The 21,694-nt window shown below is 40.5% G+C and overlaps 2 protein-coding genes across 5 annotated transcripts in view; one reads left to right on the forward strand and one right to left on the reverse strand.

Annotated features, from left to right (window-relative positions):
- Positions 1–2,084, forward strand: part of hsd17b4 (hydroxysteroid (17-beta) dehydrogenase 4) — a 32,664-nt gene extending 30,580 nt beyond the window's left edge. Inside the window, exons 24-25 of the mRNA XM_085294875.1 lie at positions 428–555; positions 1,575–2,084. Coding sequence (XP_085151001.1) covers positions 428–555; positions 1,575–1,664 — 218 coding nt within the window. The 3' untranslated portion in view covers positions 1,665–2,084. The remainder of the gene's footprint in view (positions 1–427; positions 556–1,574) is intronic.
- A 2,202-nt stretch (positions 2,085–4,286) lies between these two features.
- Positions 4,287–21,694, reverse strand: part of dmxl1 (Dmx like 1) — a 63,455-nt gene continuing 46,047 nt past the window's right edge. For 3 of the 4 annotated variants that reach the window (XM_085294879.1, XM_085294878.1, XM_085294877.1), the window contains exons 40-51: positions 20,560–20,677; positions 20,132–20,194; positions 16,411–16,497; positions 15,005–15,123; positions 14,466–14,613; positions 12,085–12,145; positions 11,522–11,649; positions 10,887–10,964; positions 10,652–10,743; positions 10,467–10,519; positions 9,781–9,998; positions 4,287–7,731 (exon numbers count right to left, since the gene is read on the reverse strand). In XM_085294879.1, the coding sequence (XP_085151005.1) occupies positions 7,498–7,731; positions 9,781–9,998; positions 10,467–10,519; positions 10,652–10,743; positions 10,887–10,964; positions 11,522–11,649; positions 12,085–12,145; positions 14,466–14,613; positions 15,005–15,123; positions 16,411–16,497; positions 20,132–20,194; positions 20,560–20,677 (1,399 nt within the window). In that variant the 3' untranslated portion in view covers positions 4,287–7,497. The remainder of the gene's footprint in view (positions 7,732–9,780; positions 9,999–10,466; positions 10,520–10,651; positions 10,744–10,886; positions 10,965–11,521; positions 11,650–12,084; positions 12,146–14,465; positions 14,614–15,004; positions 15,124–16,410; positions 16,498–20,131; positions 20,195–20,559; positions 20,678–21,694) is intronic. The other variant, XM_085294880.1, reaches the window with a different exon arrangement.

Genomic DNA, 21,694 nt, shown 5'->3' on the forward strand with positions numbered 1-21,694 from the left:
CCTTTTACATGCAACTTTTGGAAGTTGGTTCAAGTATTCCAGGCAGATTTATTGTGTTGTAATTGGTCTGCTAAACATATCTGACAAAGGCTGCTGCTCATGTTGCTCGGGTGGTTCGGAGTTCACACATTTAAATTTCCCCAGAGAGGGTTGGGAGTGATTTTTGTGATGGATTTACAAGGCCGCAAACCTCCTGTCAGCATAAAATTGATTGTGCTGCTGCTCACTGGAGTGTCCCGTAGTAAATTTGTGCTCGACTGTCTTCCTCCTCCTTTCTTTTCTCAAAAAAAAAATCATATGATTGGCTCCCACGCGCACCCATGAAACGAAGGTTAAGACACAGGTCACGGGTTAAATAAGCCGTTCAGGTCAATTTTGAAGCTTTGATTTTGATTTAGCTTTTTTCTTCTGTGCCGTTTTCCTTTAGCCATTGATCTGAAGAGCGGCAGCGGGTCATTGCACAAAGGGCCTTACGGCGGAAAGGCGGATGTGACCATGACTGTGTCGGACGAAGACTTCATGGAGGTGGTGCAGGGGAAGCTCAACCCTCAGAAGGTGACTGTTGAGTCGTAATAAAACAACGTTAATTAGTTGCTGTGTGAAGAATGACCTTGTTTTTATTTATTTTTTTTTAAATTCTGCACAGTGACTCACCTGCTTCATGCTCTTTAAAGCTTCTGTGCTCACACTGGTAAATATTTTAGTTAAAGTTTACAAAAACCTGCAGAAATCCTTTTATGACCAAGTGGTTTTGTTTTTAAAAAAAAGCCTCATATTTTAAATCACGTCTTCTTTGGGATGTTAAAATCACTTCTAGTACATTGTAATTAAAGGGAAAGTGCCTTCGAGGAGCCCTTCAGTCTGTAACGACTACCTCCCTGATCTCGTCATGTCAGATTTTTAAAAAAATAATGAATGCAATGATCTATCAGATCAGAAAGCTCTCGGCGGGGGTAATCAATCGGCAGTACTTCCCATCTGTCACTGGCGATGACAGATGGGATGTGGCTACAGTAAAGAATTTATATGCTTCCCGGAGCGCCTGATATTGATCTGAGGAGCGCGTGTGCACGCTCTTAACAAAGAGTGTCATCGGGCTGGGTGCTGCTTTTCCACTCTCCCTCATGATGAAAAGGAGCAGCTGGAGGAAGATTAGTCGATGGGGTTGAAAGGCACACCGCTGTCATTGCAGGGTCATCATAACCCCATCATGTGATTGATTTTTTTTTTTATTTTTTATTTTTTTTTAATCTTATCTGTGGAAAGCGGTACAAGTTGGCAGTGGTTCAGTTTTTCCCAGTGAAGGCGCTTCTCTGCTGCACGCTTGGCTCCGTACCTTGTGGATATGAATAATATAATATTCTTTGATTGTTCTGCTGCCAGAGAACCGGTAGCCAAAGATTCCCTTTTGTCCGAGACCTTGTTGGTGTTAGCTGCAGGCGTCTTGGCCCATTTTGCTCTCTCTTTGTTCTTGAAAACGATTAACAGCCAGCCGGCTCCTAAACAGAAGAGACTGTGGCTCTTTGGGAAGAAAAAAAAATGCTCAAGTGTTTCTTTGTTGTTTTCTTTGTTAGGCCTTCTTCTCTGGCAAGCTGAAGGTTAGAGGGAACATCATGCTGAGTCAGAAGCTGGAGGTTATCCTGAAGGACTACGCCAAGCTGTGAGCTCCTCAGCCAGCCAATCAAATGACTTCAAGAACTGACCAACCTACAAGCTCGCCTTCTCCTTCTGTGTGTGTGTGTGTGTGTGTGTTTACATACTTTTCCACTCGAGGGAAACACACAAAGTGACCCTGAGAATTAATTCTGAAGTGTCACTAATCAAGTTTCAAAGAGTCTGAAATAAAACGTCTTTATTCTCAGCCATCATGAGGAGAAACTGTAATTCAGAGCACCTGGTTATTTACACCTGGCTACAGTCGGTCCTTGCTAACCTGTGCCTAATGAATCATGTAGAAAATAACCAAAGCATTTCATAAATGTAATTGCTTCACAAAGACTGTGCTCAAATGTGTCTAATGAAACGATTGCTCTTCTATTAAAAAGAACTAAATGAGAATAAAACCTCATCGTTTAACACTTAAATGGCTAAAGATGTCTTGTTTTTTACTTTAATGTATCTACTGACTGTGTTTAGTGTGAATGAGAGACCTCCTGCATCTGCAGCTCTCTTCGCTTCCAGCAGCTTTTCTGATTCACTCTCAACACTCTGTTGTTGTTGTTTTTTGTATTTTTGGCAACGGCAGTACATAAACGCTCTACACCCCCCCCCACGCTCCTCATATATGTACCTATACTCAATGGCTAAGGGGCCCCGCAGGGGAAAGCTATAAGATTGTCAGGCTGTTGGAAATGCCACTCCAAATGTCAATGTTGTGTCCAAAAATTTCAGTTATTGTAGGTTAATAAGAACTCACTGACCACTGGAGCAAACATTTTTTATGCTACAGTCCTGTTTTGTTAGTTTTTTCTTTCTTTGCATGTTAGCCAAACTGCCAACCATGGCACTGAGGAAGACCTGTCGTATGTACAGCGCTCTGGTTTTAAAGTATAGAAAAATACCATAGTTCCTGCAGAATGACAGATTTTCTTCACATCCTTTTTTAAAACAGTATTTATCCTGTGTTTTTATTGTACAGTCATCTGGAGTTATAAAAATTGAATGAGTGTGAATATAGACGTAAACTTCATGCTGAGACTGATTTTTGTCTGAAACGGTAACAGAACTTTTATTAAAGCATTTACAGCATCTAAACTGAATTTTAATATTTTTTTTTTCCTTTGTGCACCACAGCAGTGGATTTGAAACGAAGCAATCAAGATGTGATTGAAGTGCAGACTTTCAGCTTTAATTCAAGAGGTTTAGCAAAAATAAATTGCAGCCAGGTGTGGCCTGTTTCTTTCATCTTTTCTAACAAATGAAAGGATAGAAGGTCTGAAGGTAATTCTTTGAGCTGAATTTGTTTTGTAGCTGCTCATATTGAAACTCTCATTATGTAGATCCACAAACAAGAAGGCAAAGACTTTGGAAAATCACTAACTGAAGAATGTTAAAACATAATCCTTTGTGTAATTCTTCCTCTTCTTTGTAAAAGTACCACCTAAGATAAACATGTAATTTTGCAGTTAAAATCACACATTGATTGTTCATTTCAGGTCTATTGAGGTTTTACACAGAGGCAAAAACTTGGCAGGTGGACCTTGTTGTAATTGCTATAATTACCACCAAATCTTTATCAGAGCAAAGGTGATGTGCTTTTTTCCCTCCCTTTTTAAAGGAAATGAAGTGATTCAGAGTCGAACCAAAGAGTCACCACCGGCAGCTCTTTAAAAGGAAAAACTGAATTTAATGTATTTTTAGCTGGTGTTGCAGTGGTTGCCACAATCAGCCTACAGTAAGGACTCCTCTTTATATGTTAGTCTTACAGTGGTTTTATATATAGTTTAATATGAGGTCAGTGTATGTGCAGTTATGCCGAGTGTGTCATATTTTATATATGCAGTTTCTGAGACTTCACTACATCACCAGTGTGACTTTTTCCCCTCTGAAAAACCAAAATAACTTGCAAAACACATTTAAAAAGCCAGATGCAAATTAAAAGTCAATATGGAAGTTAAATTTATTTATTTTTTAACAAATTTGTCAGATGGTTTAATAAACTCACCATTTAAAATAATAATAATAATAAAAAATTTTCAGGCTTTAATGGGTTAAATCTTTGGTTTGTAAGAGATGGCCGATTTACGGAAGAGGATTAGGGCCACTGGAAAAAAAAAATCTGAGAAAAAAGTCAGAATTCTGACTTTTTTCTCAGAATTCAGGAAAAGAAGAAGAATAAAAAAGACGTGCCCACTTTGCCCCCCCAGTGGCCCTAATCCTCTTCCGTACCGATCAGACAAAAGGTCAATGTTTTAAACGTAAAGGAGCTCGTATAGCTTAAATAAACCGAGAGGTTCACCGAACAAAGCGGAAGAATATATATGGAGCTGGAAATGGGTGTGAAAAAGTTAACCATTATTTATTAAATTCACTTTCATTCATATAGCGCCAAATCACAGTTAAAGTATTTCGTCTCGTTTAAAATGACTTAAATCATCGTTCTTCCCCATTCTGATGCTTAATTTGAACTTCAGCTGGTCATCGTTGCCATGTCTGTGTACCTAAATGGATCGACTCGATGCCGTACGATTGGCTGATTAGATCAATATGCAGATTAACAGGTGTAACTAAGTGAATACCGATATGATTGTGTATTGCAATGCTCTGACATCACAGAACACATCTGCTCGTGTTATACAATCCTTTTATTACATCAGTACATTTTCCTGTTTATAATACACTGATTTATACAATATCTCTACTATAAAATTAGAATAATCTGATCAAATTCACATTTTCAATATGCAAGTGTTTTTAAAGCGCTTGATATGACGATCCGCTTCTTTGTGATCAAGCCAAGTGAGTTTTTTCTTCATCTACGATTTTAACGTTAATAAAGAGAATCTGAAATCTTCCAGTCTTTGAAAGAATAATGAGAAGTATTAGATTAAAAAAACAACAACAATTATTTATTCTCCAGTGTCTGTTCGAGCAGATATCGTTTGGCTTTGATAAAACTCATTTTATTGTCCTTCTGCTGCAGGAGTACAAAGGAATCTCCAAACACTTTAATTGGTGTGAAAAACAAAAATAGTCCACATCAGAAAAACAAAAAAACCCAGAACAAAAGGAAACAATGACGAGAAAAGAAAAATTAGTAAGATTACATCTGCTGCCTGAACAGTAGAATTCTAAATATGAACATTTTCATAAATATACCTGTTTGTACACAATGATTTTCTTCATAAAGTGGCTTTCGTCGTTACCTACCGCTAATCTACGACTAATCGTTGCGATTATGCAGGTATTATCAGAAGCTAGTTCATGGATCTTTATATTTACACACGCAGTATGTAACTGTGATCAACCTGCTTCATATAAAAGGCTTTCTATACTTCATCCACCCTGAAATCAAAGCTAATCTCTATTTGCTTCCCTACAGCAGCAAAACAAGGCTCTATGGGCAGTTAGCTTACTGGATTAACAGTTTGTAAGAGCCTCTTCCTTAGTCAAGTGGAAGACGCATCATGTGATACAACAGCCTAGATTGTATTTTCCAAACGTGTACTGAAGGCAATGAGCTGCATTTGGATGATATAAAAAGAAGTTAAAGAATTTTTAAAAAGATAATTGATAATTAAGTGTGACAAAAGAAGAAGTAAATCTAATCAAATTAAAATAAAGGCAAATTATTCAAAAGACATCTGTCAATCATGGTCCATGTGAAAAATTAGAGCTAGGAGTCGATGAAAGGGAGGTGCAGGGTAACCGGAATAAAACATTTCCACAGCAAAACTAAATCTCCATAAAATTTGAACCCCTCCCCCTCAAAAAACCCTTTCCATTGCCAACAGCAAAGCTTCCTGCTACATGATCGGAAGCTTAACATTTCCAAAAACAAAACTCACCCAGAGGTGGTGTTCTGACGGCCCCTATCAATGTGTTAGATTGAAGCTACCTTGTGCAACCGATTATCAATAATAAACAACATGAGCAGAACCAGCAGTCCTAGTACTGTGCCAGGTTGGCAGAAGTAGCCTTCAGAGATTTAAGGACACTTAATATTGAATGAATACCTCTGGTTCTAGGCCGAGATGAACAAATATCTCATTACGTATTGTCATCATCTCATCACCTAAGACCATGCCTGCCTTCTATCCTTATATTCATAACACTACATATAATTTAGCTTAGTTTTTACGTGCAAATACACAAAAATCTGGCACAATCAGACAGCCCACTGGGTGGTGGCACGCATACACCGATCAGCCACAACATTAAACCATCCAAAAAGACCGAAACAGTTTCCCAAAGCTGCTCAGATGAACAGCTCTGACCGGCTGAGGGATGGAGCGAGTGGTTTTGGGTCGGTGCAGCGGATCCTTCGGGTCCTGTAGGGTTGTGAGTTTGGGGCGGAGGGGTGGCCCCCGAGGATGAGGCTTGTTCTGGTGGCAGATCACATTGGAATCTGGGTGTCTGGGCTCTTTTCCAAGTTCTTCATGCTGTTCCTGAGCAGTATTTGTGGTGGCTTCTGGGAGGAGACGCTGGGGAGTGAGGGCGGTGTGCTTGCATGGTTGGTGTGTGTAAAAAACAAACAAACAAACCAAAAAAAACAGAGGTTTCCCGGCAGAGCATGGATGATGAATGCTACTCACGTCACGTGAGAGTGGTTTAAATGTACCAAATCCTGCTAGCCTGGTTAAGGAGCAGCTCAACATTTTGGAAAACACTTGCTTTCTGACAGCGTTCGACCACTTTCATGTCTGTCTGTTAAAAATAAAGACAGCCCTGATGTGGAAACTATTGGCTTCGTCTAGCAGTAACAAAATCAGCCAAGGAGCACTTGTACTGCTCTCAGATGGTGTGTATGAAGGTAAAAAGCGTCAATATGCCAGACTCTTCTTTAACGGACGGAGCTAATTACCTATGAGTGCGTGGATCCCAGGAAAGTGTGTGCTGATCGGCTGATTTTGTGACCGTTATTAGCAGTTTCCCCATTTCTGGTTTTTGTTCTAAGCCACCCAGCAGCTCGCTGAAGGCTCATATTTAAGCGGACAAACACGAGAGTAGTCTAAAACTGTCGCGTAAGGTCTGTATCAGAAAACGAATGAGAGAATCTCCCAAATATGTTAAGCCGCTGCTTTAAATTCATGAACCATGTTTATTGGTACCATAGTTATAAATCCTGCGTTCATTTCAATTGCAGCTGGGTTACAGAAAGGTGCCTAAAACTAAACACAGCAGCAACATAACACTAGGAGGCTGTGAAGCGTCCTGATCCTCTGCTACTCCAACCAAGCTGGTTTATCTGGAGCACCAGAACTGGATATGATGTGCTTTGAACGTCCGCTTTGTGCCAAGGGCTCTGAAAGTGATCACCTGAATGCTTCCAGAAGAGCTTTTGCCATCATCACAACTGATTTCCTAATACAAACTAAAACGTATCTTGTATAAGTGAAACAATGCTGCAGGTTTAGACTTCACACCTGCTCCTACAGCTTTCACTTCCTGTGCAAAAAGTGCTCTCCGTGTGTTGTTCGGTGGAGACAGAGATGGCTGTTTTGTGCAGAGTCTCCAGCTGCTTATTTTGTCTCTCCTTCAGCTGATTCTGACTGAAGGTGTCCCGTGCACATTAGCCTGCATTTGCCTTTCTCTACATTTTAAAACACTTGTAAAAGCTCCTGTGTTTGGTTAGCTTTAAAGTCAAATTTGGATTCAGGTGGATCACAACAGGTGATACAGCACGGTCACGCCCGATCAACCGGCGAGCGCTCCCTTCTGTGAAAGTCTATAAATCCTAGAAATGAATCAGTTGCCATTTTTCCAATCACGTATGACACGCAATTCACAAATCGTGCCTCTGCTCACATAAACTGTTTTAATGCCACACTTTTCTGTCTATATGAAGAATTTCACATCATTCTTGAGGTTGCCGTGGTTGTTGTTCGTAACGCTGAAGCGGTTCGGGAGGATCCTCATCTTCATGGTACCGTCGGCGCCGCAGGAGAAGATGTAGTTAGCTGGTCCCACTTCGAGCTGCATCACACCTGTGCCGAGGTTCCTGAACAGCGACTGGCGAGCGTGTTCGTTGGGAAAGGTATAAAGGAGGCTATGCGTGGTCAGGCTCCAAACCTGGAGGAAGCAGGGAAGATTTGAAAAATCAGAAACAGGACAGTTTAATGGAGTTTGTTTCGGTCAAAGGGAGAATGCGTCTCTATAAAAACATCTATAAACAATCCAAACCTGAATGAACTGAACCTACTAAGAACCTGATGAAGCTCATTCTCTGATTAAAAAACATGACCAGTATAAAAAAATTAATTAAAATCCCCCAAACCAAATATCTTTTGCCATAAATTCTCTCCGATGCTCTAACTCCAAGATGAAAAAGTCACAAACTGCTTCTTAATTTGATGATTGTGCTGAATTCTTTGCTTTCTACAAGTAACTGTGTTACTTGTGTGTTGAGTGTGCAACACACTCAACCATCGAACAATCATGTTCTGACTCAGACTGGAATCAGTCTCAGACAAACTGGTGAAGGTTCCAATTTAGAAATGACAATTCCAGCATGTTTAAATTCATGTGAATCAGTGAGCGCAACTTGTCTGCGACGTGTCTCAATGTGCAGTAGGAGATTCAACTCAACTGGTTGCCAACTGATTGCATCCTTGTTTATATTCCTGTATAAAAGCAAGGTTACTAAGCAACTATGTCCTATGACTTACAGTTAGTAACCATCCTGCAGCAACTGGGTCACTGTTTGCGGATGATTTTCTGAATTTCTGTTTCAAAATGTATGTAATTGCCAGCTTCTGTTTTATTGCCATCTTAATGCATGAAAGTTGCTCCAAAGAATGCAAGTGGCTGCAGACCTGGTCCAAGCCTTCAAAACTACTATTTCAAAAGCAAGTTCACAGCAAACCGTCCTAATAATCTTTGCAGTGCCAGGGTCTCATCACAGTTATGATTATTATTGTGATGTTGGACATTTGTCTCCCCCCCCCTCCTCTCATCCCTTTGTAGCTATAGTCACTAATGTAGTTTAAACTTAAATGTGCTCTTAGTGGTATCCAGTTCAAACTTGAGATTAATTTGGTACCTTTTATTCTGTCATGGCTACAACTCGCTGTTGACATTTCATTGTTTCATGCATTCTTACTTTGCCCCTTTAAGCCTGTATTTAAGAATTATTTCTTCACTGAAAACAACATCAATGTAATACGGTCAGGTTTGGGTGCTACTGCAGCAGAATGTATTGTGGCCTCTTTACCAGAAAAAACAGAAATACATGGCTGAGTTTCCACTGAAGACCTCGATAGGCTCTGAACAACTTGGATCATTTGACTCGTATTCTCAGTCTGGGAGCTGCATGATTCATTAAGGTATCGAATTTATTGAAGTTCCAGCTCTCATCAAACACTTTAATTGTATACTGACTGACTGCAAACTGCTGTGCTGCACATTTATAAGCTTTTAAAGACTTTAGATGAGTAACCTCACGCACAGCTTTGAAAGGTTTTTTTTTTCTGAGCAATTATCCAGAGTGAAAGTCATTTGAATTTCAAGCAGATGTGCACTGCACCATTCTACATGTGAGCAACACAGGGGCTTCATCCTTGGAGTGACAGCTGTGTGATCTGCAGCAGCATATCCAAGTCAAAAAGATAAAAAAGACCTGCTGTCTCTGGTAATATATTAGCTGCAGACATTCACATCCTCCTCCTACTGCCTTCTCCTCTGCCTTTCCCAGTGTCAACCCACTTTCACCTTACATGTTAGTCTCCATCAGTCACACAGCTGTCCCGAGCAGGTGGTTAATCACAAGTGACAATGGATTTCTTTTGCTTTGCTGGAGGTCACCGTCTCCACCGATAAACGCAACAGAGACATACACGTCTGGGTGCCAAACGCCCTGGAGGGCAGTTCTGCAAGTGACGAATTTACGAGGGTAGAGGAAATGATCAAGTCTCTTCATATAGATTTTTAGGATAACTGTACCCAGCGAAGCTCATGTAAAACTAAAGACCTTCGAGAAGAAACTCGAAGAGCATTTATATCACAGCAAACTGTCTGCTTCCCACTTGCAAACAAATTAACAAGTGCTGTACACCTGAAAAAAAAATGCCACTCAGAAACATTTTATCACACATCAAATGTCAAAAAGACTAGTTGACAAACCTTAATGTTGCCCTCAGCTGATCCACTGATAAAGCAATCCTCAGTTGGATCGACGGCTAGTGCTTTGACCGGCGAGTCATGGGCCTGGAAGCTCTGCCGCTGGTGCTTGTGGGAAAGCTCCAGCACGCTGATCCAGCCCTTCCTCCCGCCTGTGATAAGCAGCTGCTGCCTGGGGGCCATGGAGAGCACGGTGGCACCGGACTCGTGGCAGCTGAAAGCTAAGGACAGAGAGAGGTAGACAGAAGAGAAAAATGTCAATCATAGTTCTTAAATGTTTTTCGCCATTTGATTTAATTTGTTTTCAAACTTTCTTTCCAACACCAAAAGGTATTTATTACAGAACAGCGGCTCTGAATGTGGGGACACTGGCAATCTCCAGGAATCTGTGAACCATAACCAAGGAGCCTGCAAGGCATCCTCCATTAATTTAATATCTTGTCCTTTTCCCTGCTGTCATAGGGGGAGAAAACTGAATAGTCCACCAGTCCATCACAGGGCTAACACAGAGATGCAATCACTCATGCTCACATTCACAAGTACTGCCAATTTAGAAAGACCAATTAGTCTTATATGCATGTCTTTGGACTGTTGGAGAAAGCTGGAGTAGCTGGAGAAAATCCATTGAAGCATGTGATTAACCATGCCAAAGACACTACTAAATAGGCTAATTAGGTGCAGTATCTTACCTTGCACAAGGCTGTTAGCAGGAGTCACTAGTGTGTCCCACAGACACACATTCCTGTAGAGTCAAAAGTAACCAAATTACAGTATTTTCTAACATTTTCATTACAGAACATATCATTAGGCACAGCAGATTCAGTGTTTAATGAGAGGTGGCATAGGATTAAATTGACTGGAAAGTCTGTGGGACCTGTTGTCTGTTGAAAGACCCGCAGTGGCGATGAGGGAGGAAGAGCCCACAAAGAGAAAGTCATTAGCTGTCTTGTTGTGGCACTGCAGAGTCTGGTAGCGGGAAACAGAGAAGTGACAGTGACGTTAATTATAAAGCAGGACAAGAATAAACAAAAAGGAGTGTGACAGAAAAACAGGAGGACACTCGAGGGATATAGAAGAAAAACCAGCTAAATGAGCTGCGAGCATCTCACCAGGTATGGTTTCGGTGTAGTCCCGCTTGTGTTGGTCTGCCAGAGACTCAAGGCTCCATCAGCATCCACAATCCCAAACTACAGAAAACAAGCACAAAGCAGATATCACACTTTGCTGTAAATAGGATAGAATGATCCCTTATATTGCATTTGACATATATATTAAAAAATGTTTGTGCTCACTCCCTCACTGTGAATTTGTCCTCCAAAACATGTCAACAGCCTCATACGGCCAAGCACCACTTACATAACTAAAGTGCTTTCTATATCCTCTCATTCCTTTTTGCCCTCTTAAAGCATATTTTGCGCTCTGGGCTGCATCAAGCAGGTAAGAGAGCGCTGGCACGAGAGAGGCACCATCTGAGAAAATTATTAGCTTGAGGCGAGTGCCTCAGTTTAGAGTGTTTGAATCACTGAGCTGAAGAACAATGCGTGCTGAAGCCAACCTCCCCGCTGTGGTCCGTGCCTGAACGGCAGAGGAAGTGTGAAAACGTTTCCGAATGCGACAGGCTCACATCACTCTGCAGTCATGTTGCAAAGCTAAGAATAGCCTGACATCTGTATGGCGGTAGTCAGCAGGCCAATGTGTTCACTATCCTGGTACACAGAGCAGGAGGGGTGTGAGAGTTTGTAACCTTGTTTCCTTGATGGTTGAATCGTATCCTGGTGACTCTGGAGTTGCCTGGACTTCGGAAGCAGATGATCTGCTGGGAGTGACCCCATTCAAACATCCTCACGCTACCATCCTGAGCTCCTGTCAGGTCTGATGAACAGAAACAAAACCGCACGTGATAACAGCTCATCTTCCAATACATCCCAGTGACCATTCAGACCTCAACAGGAGGGTTTTGGCACTTCTTTGTTCCCAAATTCATCTACTACATAAGTGAAGACCAGGTTAAATTGATTGAAAGCCGTTTTCATCCCAGACAAACACTCCTCAGCTGCATCACCAGTCTGCAGTTTGACTGGAAAATACAAGTTTGCAGCAAAGTGAGCGCACTCAGCCTTTAGCAGCACTGGGACTAATGGAAAACAGCTCTGCCAGTTTACAAATATCAACATAAGAGAAACTTTTTTTTGTATGTAATCACCCCCTGAAGGCTGTTTTTCAACAGCAGATATATGATGTCCGAATACCACTTTTAATAGGCGAATAGTTTTCTAATCTACCGACAGACATCGGAGTTGTACTTACAGTACGGCAGTGTGGGATGGGAGGTCATTCTTCGCACATTGTTGATATTTCTCTTGATCATCTGGGAGAAGAAAAGTGAAGAGGAGGAGGAGGAGAAATTCAGTGAGAAAACAGAGCTTCATCATGGTAAAGAATAAACCTTTAAAACCAGGTGAAGTGCAGAGAGATGTAGTGAAACAGTGTTATGCTGTTTTAAAGCCCCTTTTACACAAAATACACGTTTCCTGACGGTGTCACATGACTTGAAGGAATGATTTTTAAATCCCTTCTCACATGGCTCCCTCACACGTGCTTCATTCAGAAATAACATGATGTAGATTCTGATGATTAACTTTAACGTGACCCCTTTAATCATGATCATCAAAAGCAAGAAAGGTGCTTACTCCTGCTTCCAGTGAATCCACTGACAACCTATCATTTTCTCGTTAAAGTAAATTCTGTCTACGTTATAGTCCAAAAGGCAGACACTAAGTCTAACTTAATGTCTTCACATACTGTAGGTTAGACATTTTAATTGATATTCAATATTTTGTTCATGCAGCTGACGGATAAATTAAAAATATTGGCATCAAATACTGGAGGGTTGGCCAACTGCCATTAGCCAACCCTCAGCTTCCCAGTCAACACACCTATGGTATTATTTTGAAAATCCTACGTTACCTAGTTTTCAAATTACTACATTCACAAACTTAGGTGACCACATTGCCCGCACGCCCAGGGGGGTGAGGACAATAGCCCATCAGCCTGAGCGGAAAAAACTTTTGCCACTTTGCTTCCCTCCTGTTTGACGCTCTCTTTCAGGGGTAATTTATTTGTAACTCCATATTCGTTCTTGCACTCAGAAATAATCCAGTTTTTTTAAAAAAGATAATAAAATAAAGGAGGATTTTGAGCTGTTTTATGGTGCATTCCATTTTTACTCCTCTCCCTTAAGACCACTGTTTCTTCTGATTGGCTGCCCCTCATAAACTTTAGCCATTTACATGCTCAGTTTTGGCTTGCAGAAACTGATGTTCATACAGTGAACCCATTATTTGAAACTTCTGGCATGTGTAATATGAGAGTTAATGAATAACTGTACACCAGGGCAGTGCCATATCTTACCATCCTCATCTGGTATATATTTTTACACAATTAAATATTCCCTAGCGTTCACACAGAGCTAATCACTTCTGTCTCTAAGAAAAAGTTGCCAGATCTGGTGCCCAAAACCACTGGGTGACATCACATTGACTACATCCTTCATTTAAGCAAAGACTGAGGACATAGTTCACATTAGTCAACAGAGACCATCCTAGTATTTACTGTATTTCATCATCTGATACCAAACTGATACAAGTATTAGAGTTCCCGTGTGTCAATTTATTAGCTAATAATAAACCCTGCTTTGAAATTAAAGAATAAATACAAGGCTGTTCTATTATAATGATAGGAGGAAAAACCTACTGAGCCTCAGTATATCAGAGTGAAAATATGCAACATGACTGTTGGCTGAGAGAGGCTGAAATTAATGGCAATGTATTTTCTATCGAGGATTCCATTTATCATTCATCTCAAAATATACTCCACTCTGACACTGAACAAACTGACTGGTTGGTAAAATACTTACGATGCAAAGTGGCTCTTACTGTCCAGTCTGCATATCAGGAGCAATAAGTTAACTAGCTGAAATAACAAACATGAGTCGCATCTACTTGACTCAATGACACCACAAGAACCAAATTATCTCCCTCCTGCTAAAGCAAACCTTCTCCGCTCGGTAGAAATCAGCACAGTTTTCCACAAAAACAGCAGAAACGTTTGACTCATACATCTCAAAACACCATCTCAGTTCCTCAGTAAGCCAATGAGAGGAGCTAATGTTAGCAGCCGCAACGCTTTTGGCAAAACAGACAGAGACAAAAATGAATTATTTATTTAAGCTATGCTTTGAGGATTTTTGCTTTGAGTACAAAAAGTGCAGACAACATCAATTAATTACACAAAAGCAGCAGGGAGTATTATAAACCCATTATCACTGCGTAGTGAATGAAAGCTCATGGAGCCAAACTGTGAAAAACTGTGCTTGATATTACATCTGATCGTTTCCAAACATCAAGACAACAGAAATCTGCTAAAATCTATTTGTTTAGATAATCCGGTGAACATTCAGCCAACTTTAATTTCACAACTGTTTTATCAGGTTTTGGTGAAATGCAAAATGTTAAAAGTAACACTTTTAAAACACTAGCACATTTTTGAAATCGGCCCAATATTATACAACAAAAGTCACAATTATGTTATTTATATGTAAACACAAAACAAACAAAAGAACCCAACAAAAATACAGCACTCCTTGTGATTTGGCCGTTTTATTGTATAAATCCAGGTTGGGAGCTTACCACGGCGGCACCTCTGCCCGTCTGCATGCCTCCTAGCCACGGTACGTTGATAGGAGTGCCAGGGTTACTGTGGGTGTATGGCGTGGTGCCGTGGAGGGCGGCAAAATCATCGCGTGTATGGACCACCAGGAAGTCGTCACCACCCACACTTAGAGAAAAAAAAGAAAGAAGAAGAAGTGATGTATATGATGAGACGAGGTGCCTGGCTGGTTCAAACCAGTCATAAAGAGCCATCATTAGCTAACAATGAGTCCTGCAACAGCTGGACTGATATGCACAGAGGTTTCAACAACAAACCTTATATGCCTAACCCTTAACGCCTAATGTGATTTGTGAGCTAATATTTAGAATTCTGTATATAAAAACAGATGCTCTCTGTGCTATACAGAGAGAGGCAGTGCAGATGCATGTACACAATCTAAAGTGTCTTTATCCAACGTTTACATTTTGCTCTTTTGGCACGAGGTTGAACAGTTGATGGCACTCTGGATGAACTCATGGCTGTTTGTATATATGTATAAAGCAGACTGCTGTCTTACCCTTTGGCTTCAGCCTCGTCATCATCGATCCATGTCAAGATCTGAGTAGCCAAGATGGATGACACATCCAACTCCTGAATGTCATGTGTGGAGGCCATGACTAAACAGTTACGATTGGCCTGGGAGAAACACAGAGAGAGAAGTGAGCGCAGAGAGGATTAGGGTATGGGAAATATGAGTCCCAATGTAAATAAAATTGGATTGGATACATGTGCCAAATCTGAAATGTAGAGATTCACCAACACTAAAACCACCCTTCTCCATTTTTGCTTTTTAGAAGAAGCCAGTACTAATACAGCACTCTGGATAAACACACAGCTCAGACTAACGTAGACTAATGTGAACAGAGATGAATATTGAGAAGAATTCACTAACACCAGGTCCGAACCATTGAACAAAATGAACAAAAACACAGAAGATAAAAAGGCTTGCACAATCAGCCCTGAGAGCGCGAACACGTCAGTCTGATTTAGTTTGCACCGACGAATGCAACTCATGTGCCACACATCTATTTGCAACTGGGGAATAGACTCAAATAGTTGCCATCTTTTTATAATAGTACAGAAAAACAAGGTATCCATCGCATGTAAACAAAGCATCCGATATGGATGTGAAAATGTGAAAAGAGTAAATCGTGCTTTGAAATAAGCAAGTCCTGTAAGAATTACATATAATCATGCATTATTTATCAAAGGGAATAGGGAAGAGCTCCCCCGCCCCATATTCACAATACATATTCCTTAATTTGGTAAGTGGTACTTTTGTTTTACCACACAAGATCGATCTGTCACTATGCACAATTGGGGTAAAGCTACTTGTTTGATTTTTTTTGCCTCTTGAGAAATGCGACACTGACATATTTATTGCCTATTAGTCCAATCCTCCTATTAGTCTCCTTCTTTGGTCTGCACAAACTACTGTTAGAAGTATCTGCATCTTCTGCGAGTTCTTCCTCGTAACCGACAACAATGTTTGACCCCCTGCACACATGAAAATATTGATTAGAGAAACAAATATTCTTAAGGAAGATTTCTGGAGGCGAGATTCTTATCCTGGGGGTGTATATCACATTAAATGTCTAACTCCCACAAAAGGTTACCTCACACTTAACAAGCTGAATAAACTTAACACTTTATTTAAGGTGTTAACTTTGTTTGTATTACAGTTTTCCAATAGATAAAAGTATGATTCCAATACTTTTGCACTGAGGAAACTTTGTGTTTATTTAGTTATCCTTCCAAACACTCTCTTAAAGAGAGAGATTACTAAATCAATTTAATGGCAATTTTCTTATATTAAATGTTTAATTAAATTGACCAATACAGGCTGCATGCTTGAGTAATGCATTCTTTTATTCTCATAGTACTTCGTATTGTTCGATGACATCTGTGTCAGCAAATTGTTACCTTGTTGATGGCAAAGGCTGTGATGATGTCAGATTCCTTGTGGATGATGCGTGCTTTTCCTCCAGGGCTGCCCTGATCTGACTCAGTCTGCAGACAGGAGAAAATACACACGGATTCAATCATTACAACTGAAACATTTCCCGCAGACAAATATCCACCATAATTTCAGTTTCCTTTCATGCTACAGGACCAATGACCCGACAAGAGAAGGGTTGACAAGTGAACTATCAAATTATTTGCTGTAGATGATGCTCATAAATCTAGGTAAGCGTACTCACAGTTTTCTCTGCTATGCAATTTGTGTATTTTATGTTTATGTATTCGTTTGTCTTGCCCTTAGGGTTAGGAAAGGCCATGTTCAGTGCATCAGGCCACACTGTTAAATACAGCAGCCAGCATAACTGGGCTACTGTCATTAGACAGCATGAGAACAAAAACCCTTCAGCAATAAGCACAAGTACACACTGTACCACTGTGGTCCTGTGGGATATTGTACAGAGATGTTACACTTTGATGCCAAAGCCAAGCATCCTCTAAGCATGAGATTGAATTAACGTCTTCACCGCATTTGTTCGAGAGGAAAAGACCATGTCATTTTCTGTCGGATGGAATAAAATATAACTTGACTTGCAGAAATCTAAATATGGTGGTTTGCCATTTTTGCCGAGCACATAATCCCTGTAGGATGCAGATTCACTGCGACAGTGTTGGGCCCATTAATCAGAAGCTATTCAGCTTCATAGTTTGTCCTCAGAGAGACTGGGTTAATTAACACTGAGCCAAATGGAGTAGCTATAATATGGGAGCTTGCATGGTGAGAGCAAGAAGATTAGAAAACCTCTATGAAGCATCAGTTTACAGTGCAATTTAAAATTGATGGTTCACATTCACATGAATATTTAGACAGCTAAATGCAAGATTAATATCTCACTCTTGACAAGAGCATTCAGGGTACATGGCACTAAAAATACATGTACTGTAATTTGGTCCTGATCACAGTTTTAGCATTTAAGATAATGCGTGACAGGTTCAAGACGTAAAATGTGCACATCCGCATTAAACAGTATGGTCTCGTTTCATATGGTATTTACATTTCATACAGTCACATGTATAATGGCTCAGCCACACTAGAGTAAAAGTAGGACAGCTACCTCCCTGCGACTAGAAACCATTAAATGTTTTTGCTGTTGGTAAATGAATGCAACAGATGCCACAGGTTCAGTGTATAACCCCCGAACACTGAGCAAAAATTTTGATTGTACAGATTACATCCAAACAACTGCAGTCCAACCTGGATCGGATGCAAATAACTGGCATTTAACTTCTAAATGCAGACACATTGTAGTCAATCAGACTCAGTTGAGCACAACTTGTTTATGACGCCTTTTTGACTCTCAACTTCTACTCTACTGGTTGTACTTTGGTTATACTATGAAAAGCACAGCTTGTAAGTACACTCAACAAAAATATAAATGCAACACCTTTGTTACTGCTCCCATTCCCCATGGGATGGACGTAGAGACCTAAAATTCATTCCAGATACACAATATAACCATCCCTCCCAAACAGTGGTCACAAATCAGTCCAAATGTGTGGTAGTGGGCACATCTGCTATATTGAGATAATCCATCCCACCTCACAGGTGTGCCACATCAGGATGCTGATCTGACATCATGAGTAGTGCACAGGTGTACCTCAGACTGCCCACAACAAAAGGCCACCCTGGAATGTGCAGTTTTGTCTCACAGCAAAATGCCACAGATGCCACAAGCAATGAGGGAGCGTGCAATTGGCATGCTGACAGCAGGAATGTCAACCAGATCTGTCGCCCGTGCATTGAATGTTCATTTCTCAACCATAAGCCGTCTCCACAGGCGTTTCAGAGAATATGGCAGCACATCCAACCGGCCTCACAACCGCAGACCTCGTGTAACCACACCAGCCCAGGACCTCCACATCCAGCAGGTTCACCTCCAAGATCGTCTGAGACCAGCCACCCAGACAGCTGCTGGAACAATTGGTTTGCACAACCAAACAATTTCTGCACAAACTGTCAGAAACCGTCTCAGGGACGCTCAACTGCATGCCCGTCGTCCTCATCGGGGTCTTGACCTGACTCCAGCTCGTCGCCGTAACAGACATGTGTGGGCAAATGCTCACATTCGATGGCGTCTGGCACGTTGGAGAGGTGTGCGCTTCACGGATGAATCATGGTTCACATTGTTCAGGGCAGATGGCAGCTGAGAATGTCCCAGTTCTTGCATGGCCAGCATACTCACCGGACATGTCACCCATTGAGCATGTTCGGGATGTGCTTGACCGGCGTATACGACAGCGTGTACCAGTTCCCACGAATATCCAACAACCTCGCACAGCCATTGAAGTGGAGTGGACCAACATTCCACAGGCCACAATTGACAATCTGATAGACTCCATGCGACGATGTGTTGCACTGCATGAGGCAAATGGTGGTCACACCAGATACTGACCGGTTCTGGGTCCCCAGACCCCCAATAGCGCAAAAAACTGCACATTCCAGGGTGGCCTTTTGTTGTGGGCAGTCTGAGGTACACCTGTGCACTACTCATGATGTCAGATCAGCATCCTGATGTGGCACACCTGTGAGGTGGGATGGATTATCTCAATATAGCAGATGTGCCCACTACCACACATTTGGACTGATTTGTGACCACTGTTTGGGAGGGATGGTTATATTGTGTATCTGGAATGAATTTTAGGTCTCTACGTCCATCCCATGGGGAATGGGAGCAGTAACAAAGGTGTTGCGTTTATATTTTTGTTGAGTGTATTTGTAGAGAAGTTTCTGAATTTCAAATCTATGAGGTTTTGACTGAACTCTGAATGTAAGTACTTAATGTTTAATGTCAATTTCTTTGTAGATAACAAAATTTGCAAGTGACATCAAGAGACTTGTGATCTTTACCGATTTATTCCAACTGCTGTATTATCACAAACTCAGAGCAAACTGACACCGATTTCAAAAGCAATGAGACTGCAAGTTCTCTGCACCCGATCGCCAACAACCGTTTTTCCTTAGTGTGACTGAAGCATAAAGAGGGGTCTTGTCAACTCAGACATACTACTTTGTTATGCACGTCTGAATAAACATGCTACAAGAAAAACAAAAAGGCAAGGTACTGCAGGCTTCAAAGCTTTACGTTTGCAGTTGTGTCATAGGGACAATATGTAAAACTCATATTTAAGTCCCTTATAAACTATAAAACTCTGTGACCAATTAAACAGCCTTGAAGCAACAGTGATTTTCACTTATTTATAAAAATTAAAAAAATAAAAAAAAAAAAAAAAAACCACACAAAAAACCCAACCTAAAAACAAAACAAAAAAAGAGCAAATAAATGTGGGAGGATTTTTTTGAAGCCGACTTGTCAAACTTGTAAAAAATGTACACAACATCTGACATGAATGTTACATTTCTTGCAAGCATGCTATACCTGCAAGGCATTTGATCACCCGCAGTCTTTCAGTATCCATCACTGTCGACGTATGTACCAATCTTAGGCATCAAGAACTACATTTAAGCTTTTGCTGAATGTAGTTCTTGATGCACATTCAGCAAAAAAAAATCAAAAGCTTCAGTTTTTGATTTTTCAGTTGGTTAAATATTGCAACAGATACTGAGGTTTGTTTAGCAACCCATCCCACTGCAACATCATGAGCAAAAATTCATCAGAAACAGTACCTGATTGTTTCCTGTCTCGTCCATCCCTGAACATTTCATATTGTCAGTCTGGTCCTCAACCGACTTTAATGACAGGGGAAGCAGCACAGGGTGGACACACAGACACACACACACACAAGTGCAACCACCACCAGTGGCAAGCCATGCAAACACATACAGAGACTCAATTATTGTGCTGTTAATCAAAAAAGGTGGAATTATTTGAATGAAAATAATGCAACTGGAGGCAGTAATAAGAAAAAAAAAAAAAGAGGCTGGCATGCAAAACAAAAACAGTATAACAAGGATGTAAAAGCAATAATAATGCAGTTTAGCTTGGGAATGATGCATTTTGTTATCATATCAAAATAGTTAATGTGTTATTCAGTGACTATGATTAAAATGTGCCAGCAACGCAATCATGCAGCAGGGGGATATGATGTAAATACCTGATGTGTGCCCGGTTTCTTGGTGAAGATATTTCTGATAAAGGTCTCCTGCACTTCTTCCTGCTTCACCAAAAAGTGCCATAAACGTTTGACTGGCAGCGCCGAGTGGTGGCTGGACCTGAAAGGAACATCGTCAACAGTAATGTGCATTTAACATCACAAATCACGAATGATGTTGTTCAAAGAACAGTAAATCCATGGACTATGTTACTGTGGTATCCAACGGGGTCAGTCTGCACATGGATAAAATGGTGGTCTAAAAAAGTGAGAAAAACTGATTTTTTGAATTTACTGAATATTTTTCTATTTACTCCACAATTTATTAAAGATAAGAGATATTTGAGTTAGTAAAATCCCAATTTTTGTGATTTTACTATCTTACAGTAGCCAGTTAAACAGGAAAAAAGTAAATAACAGACAGTAATTAATATGTCTTTATCCTTCTGTCTGTCTGCTGTTCTGAAGCAGATGTTAGCAAAACTGTTGCAGCTGGATGTCCACTAAGTGGCAGGGAGGATGACTTGGATCCATTAATTATCCACATTTATTTATTTATGGATTATTAGGTTAGCCGTTTCCTTTCTTTTGTTTTACTTTCACTTTTAAATATTATTAATAATACCTTTAATACAAATTTTCATTTAGCATTTTCCCCAAGCCAAATTAACCGATGTATTTCTTTATTTTCTCCATCAGTATGCAAATTGTGTAAGTCATGAGTCCACTAAGAACTCTGCAAATGAATTTATTAGAACTGCCAATCGGAATTTTCTCCACTCATGTGGACGCTGTTAAAGACAGTGTTTTAATTAGCAGTATACATCAGCAGTACACAGAGGTGTACTTGCTGTTCATTGTGAGTCATAGCCTGAATTTGAATGTAAACAATGCAGAGACAGTTGGGCACTTTCCTCTTAAGCTGCATGCACAAGCAGGGAATATTGTTTTTTGTTTTTTTTTTGCTGATGTGTTTACTTTGCTGTAGATGAAAACTTTACCCCAGGCCACAAACTGAATCACTGCCACCTCACTTACATGCCAAAATAAATAACAAATATATGAAGAAGTACTGACATAAACAGGTTTGTGGAAATAAACATGGGGAAAATGCAAAGCATTGACTGAGGACCTCTGT

This window comes from Mchenga conophoros, linkage group LG12 (assembly GCF_057382185.1).
Source record: "Mchenga conophoros isolate Kocher_MC1m ecotype Shallow Benthic linkage group LG12, M_conophoros_male_GT1.1, whole genome shotgun sequence".
Taxonomy (NCBI): Eukaryota; Metazoa; Chordata; class Actinopteri; order Cichliformes; family Cichlidae; genus Mchenga; species Mchenga conophoros.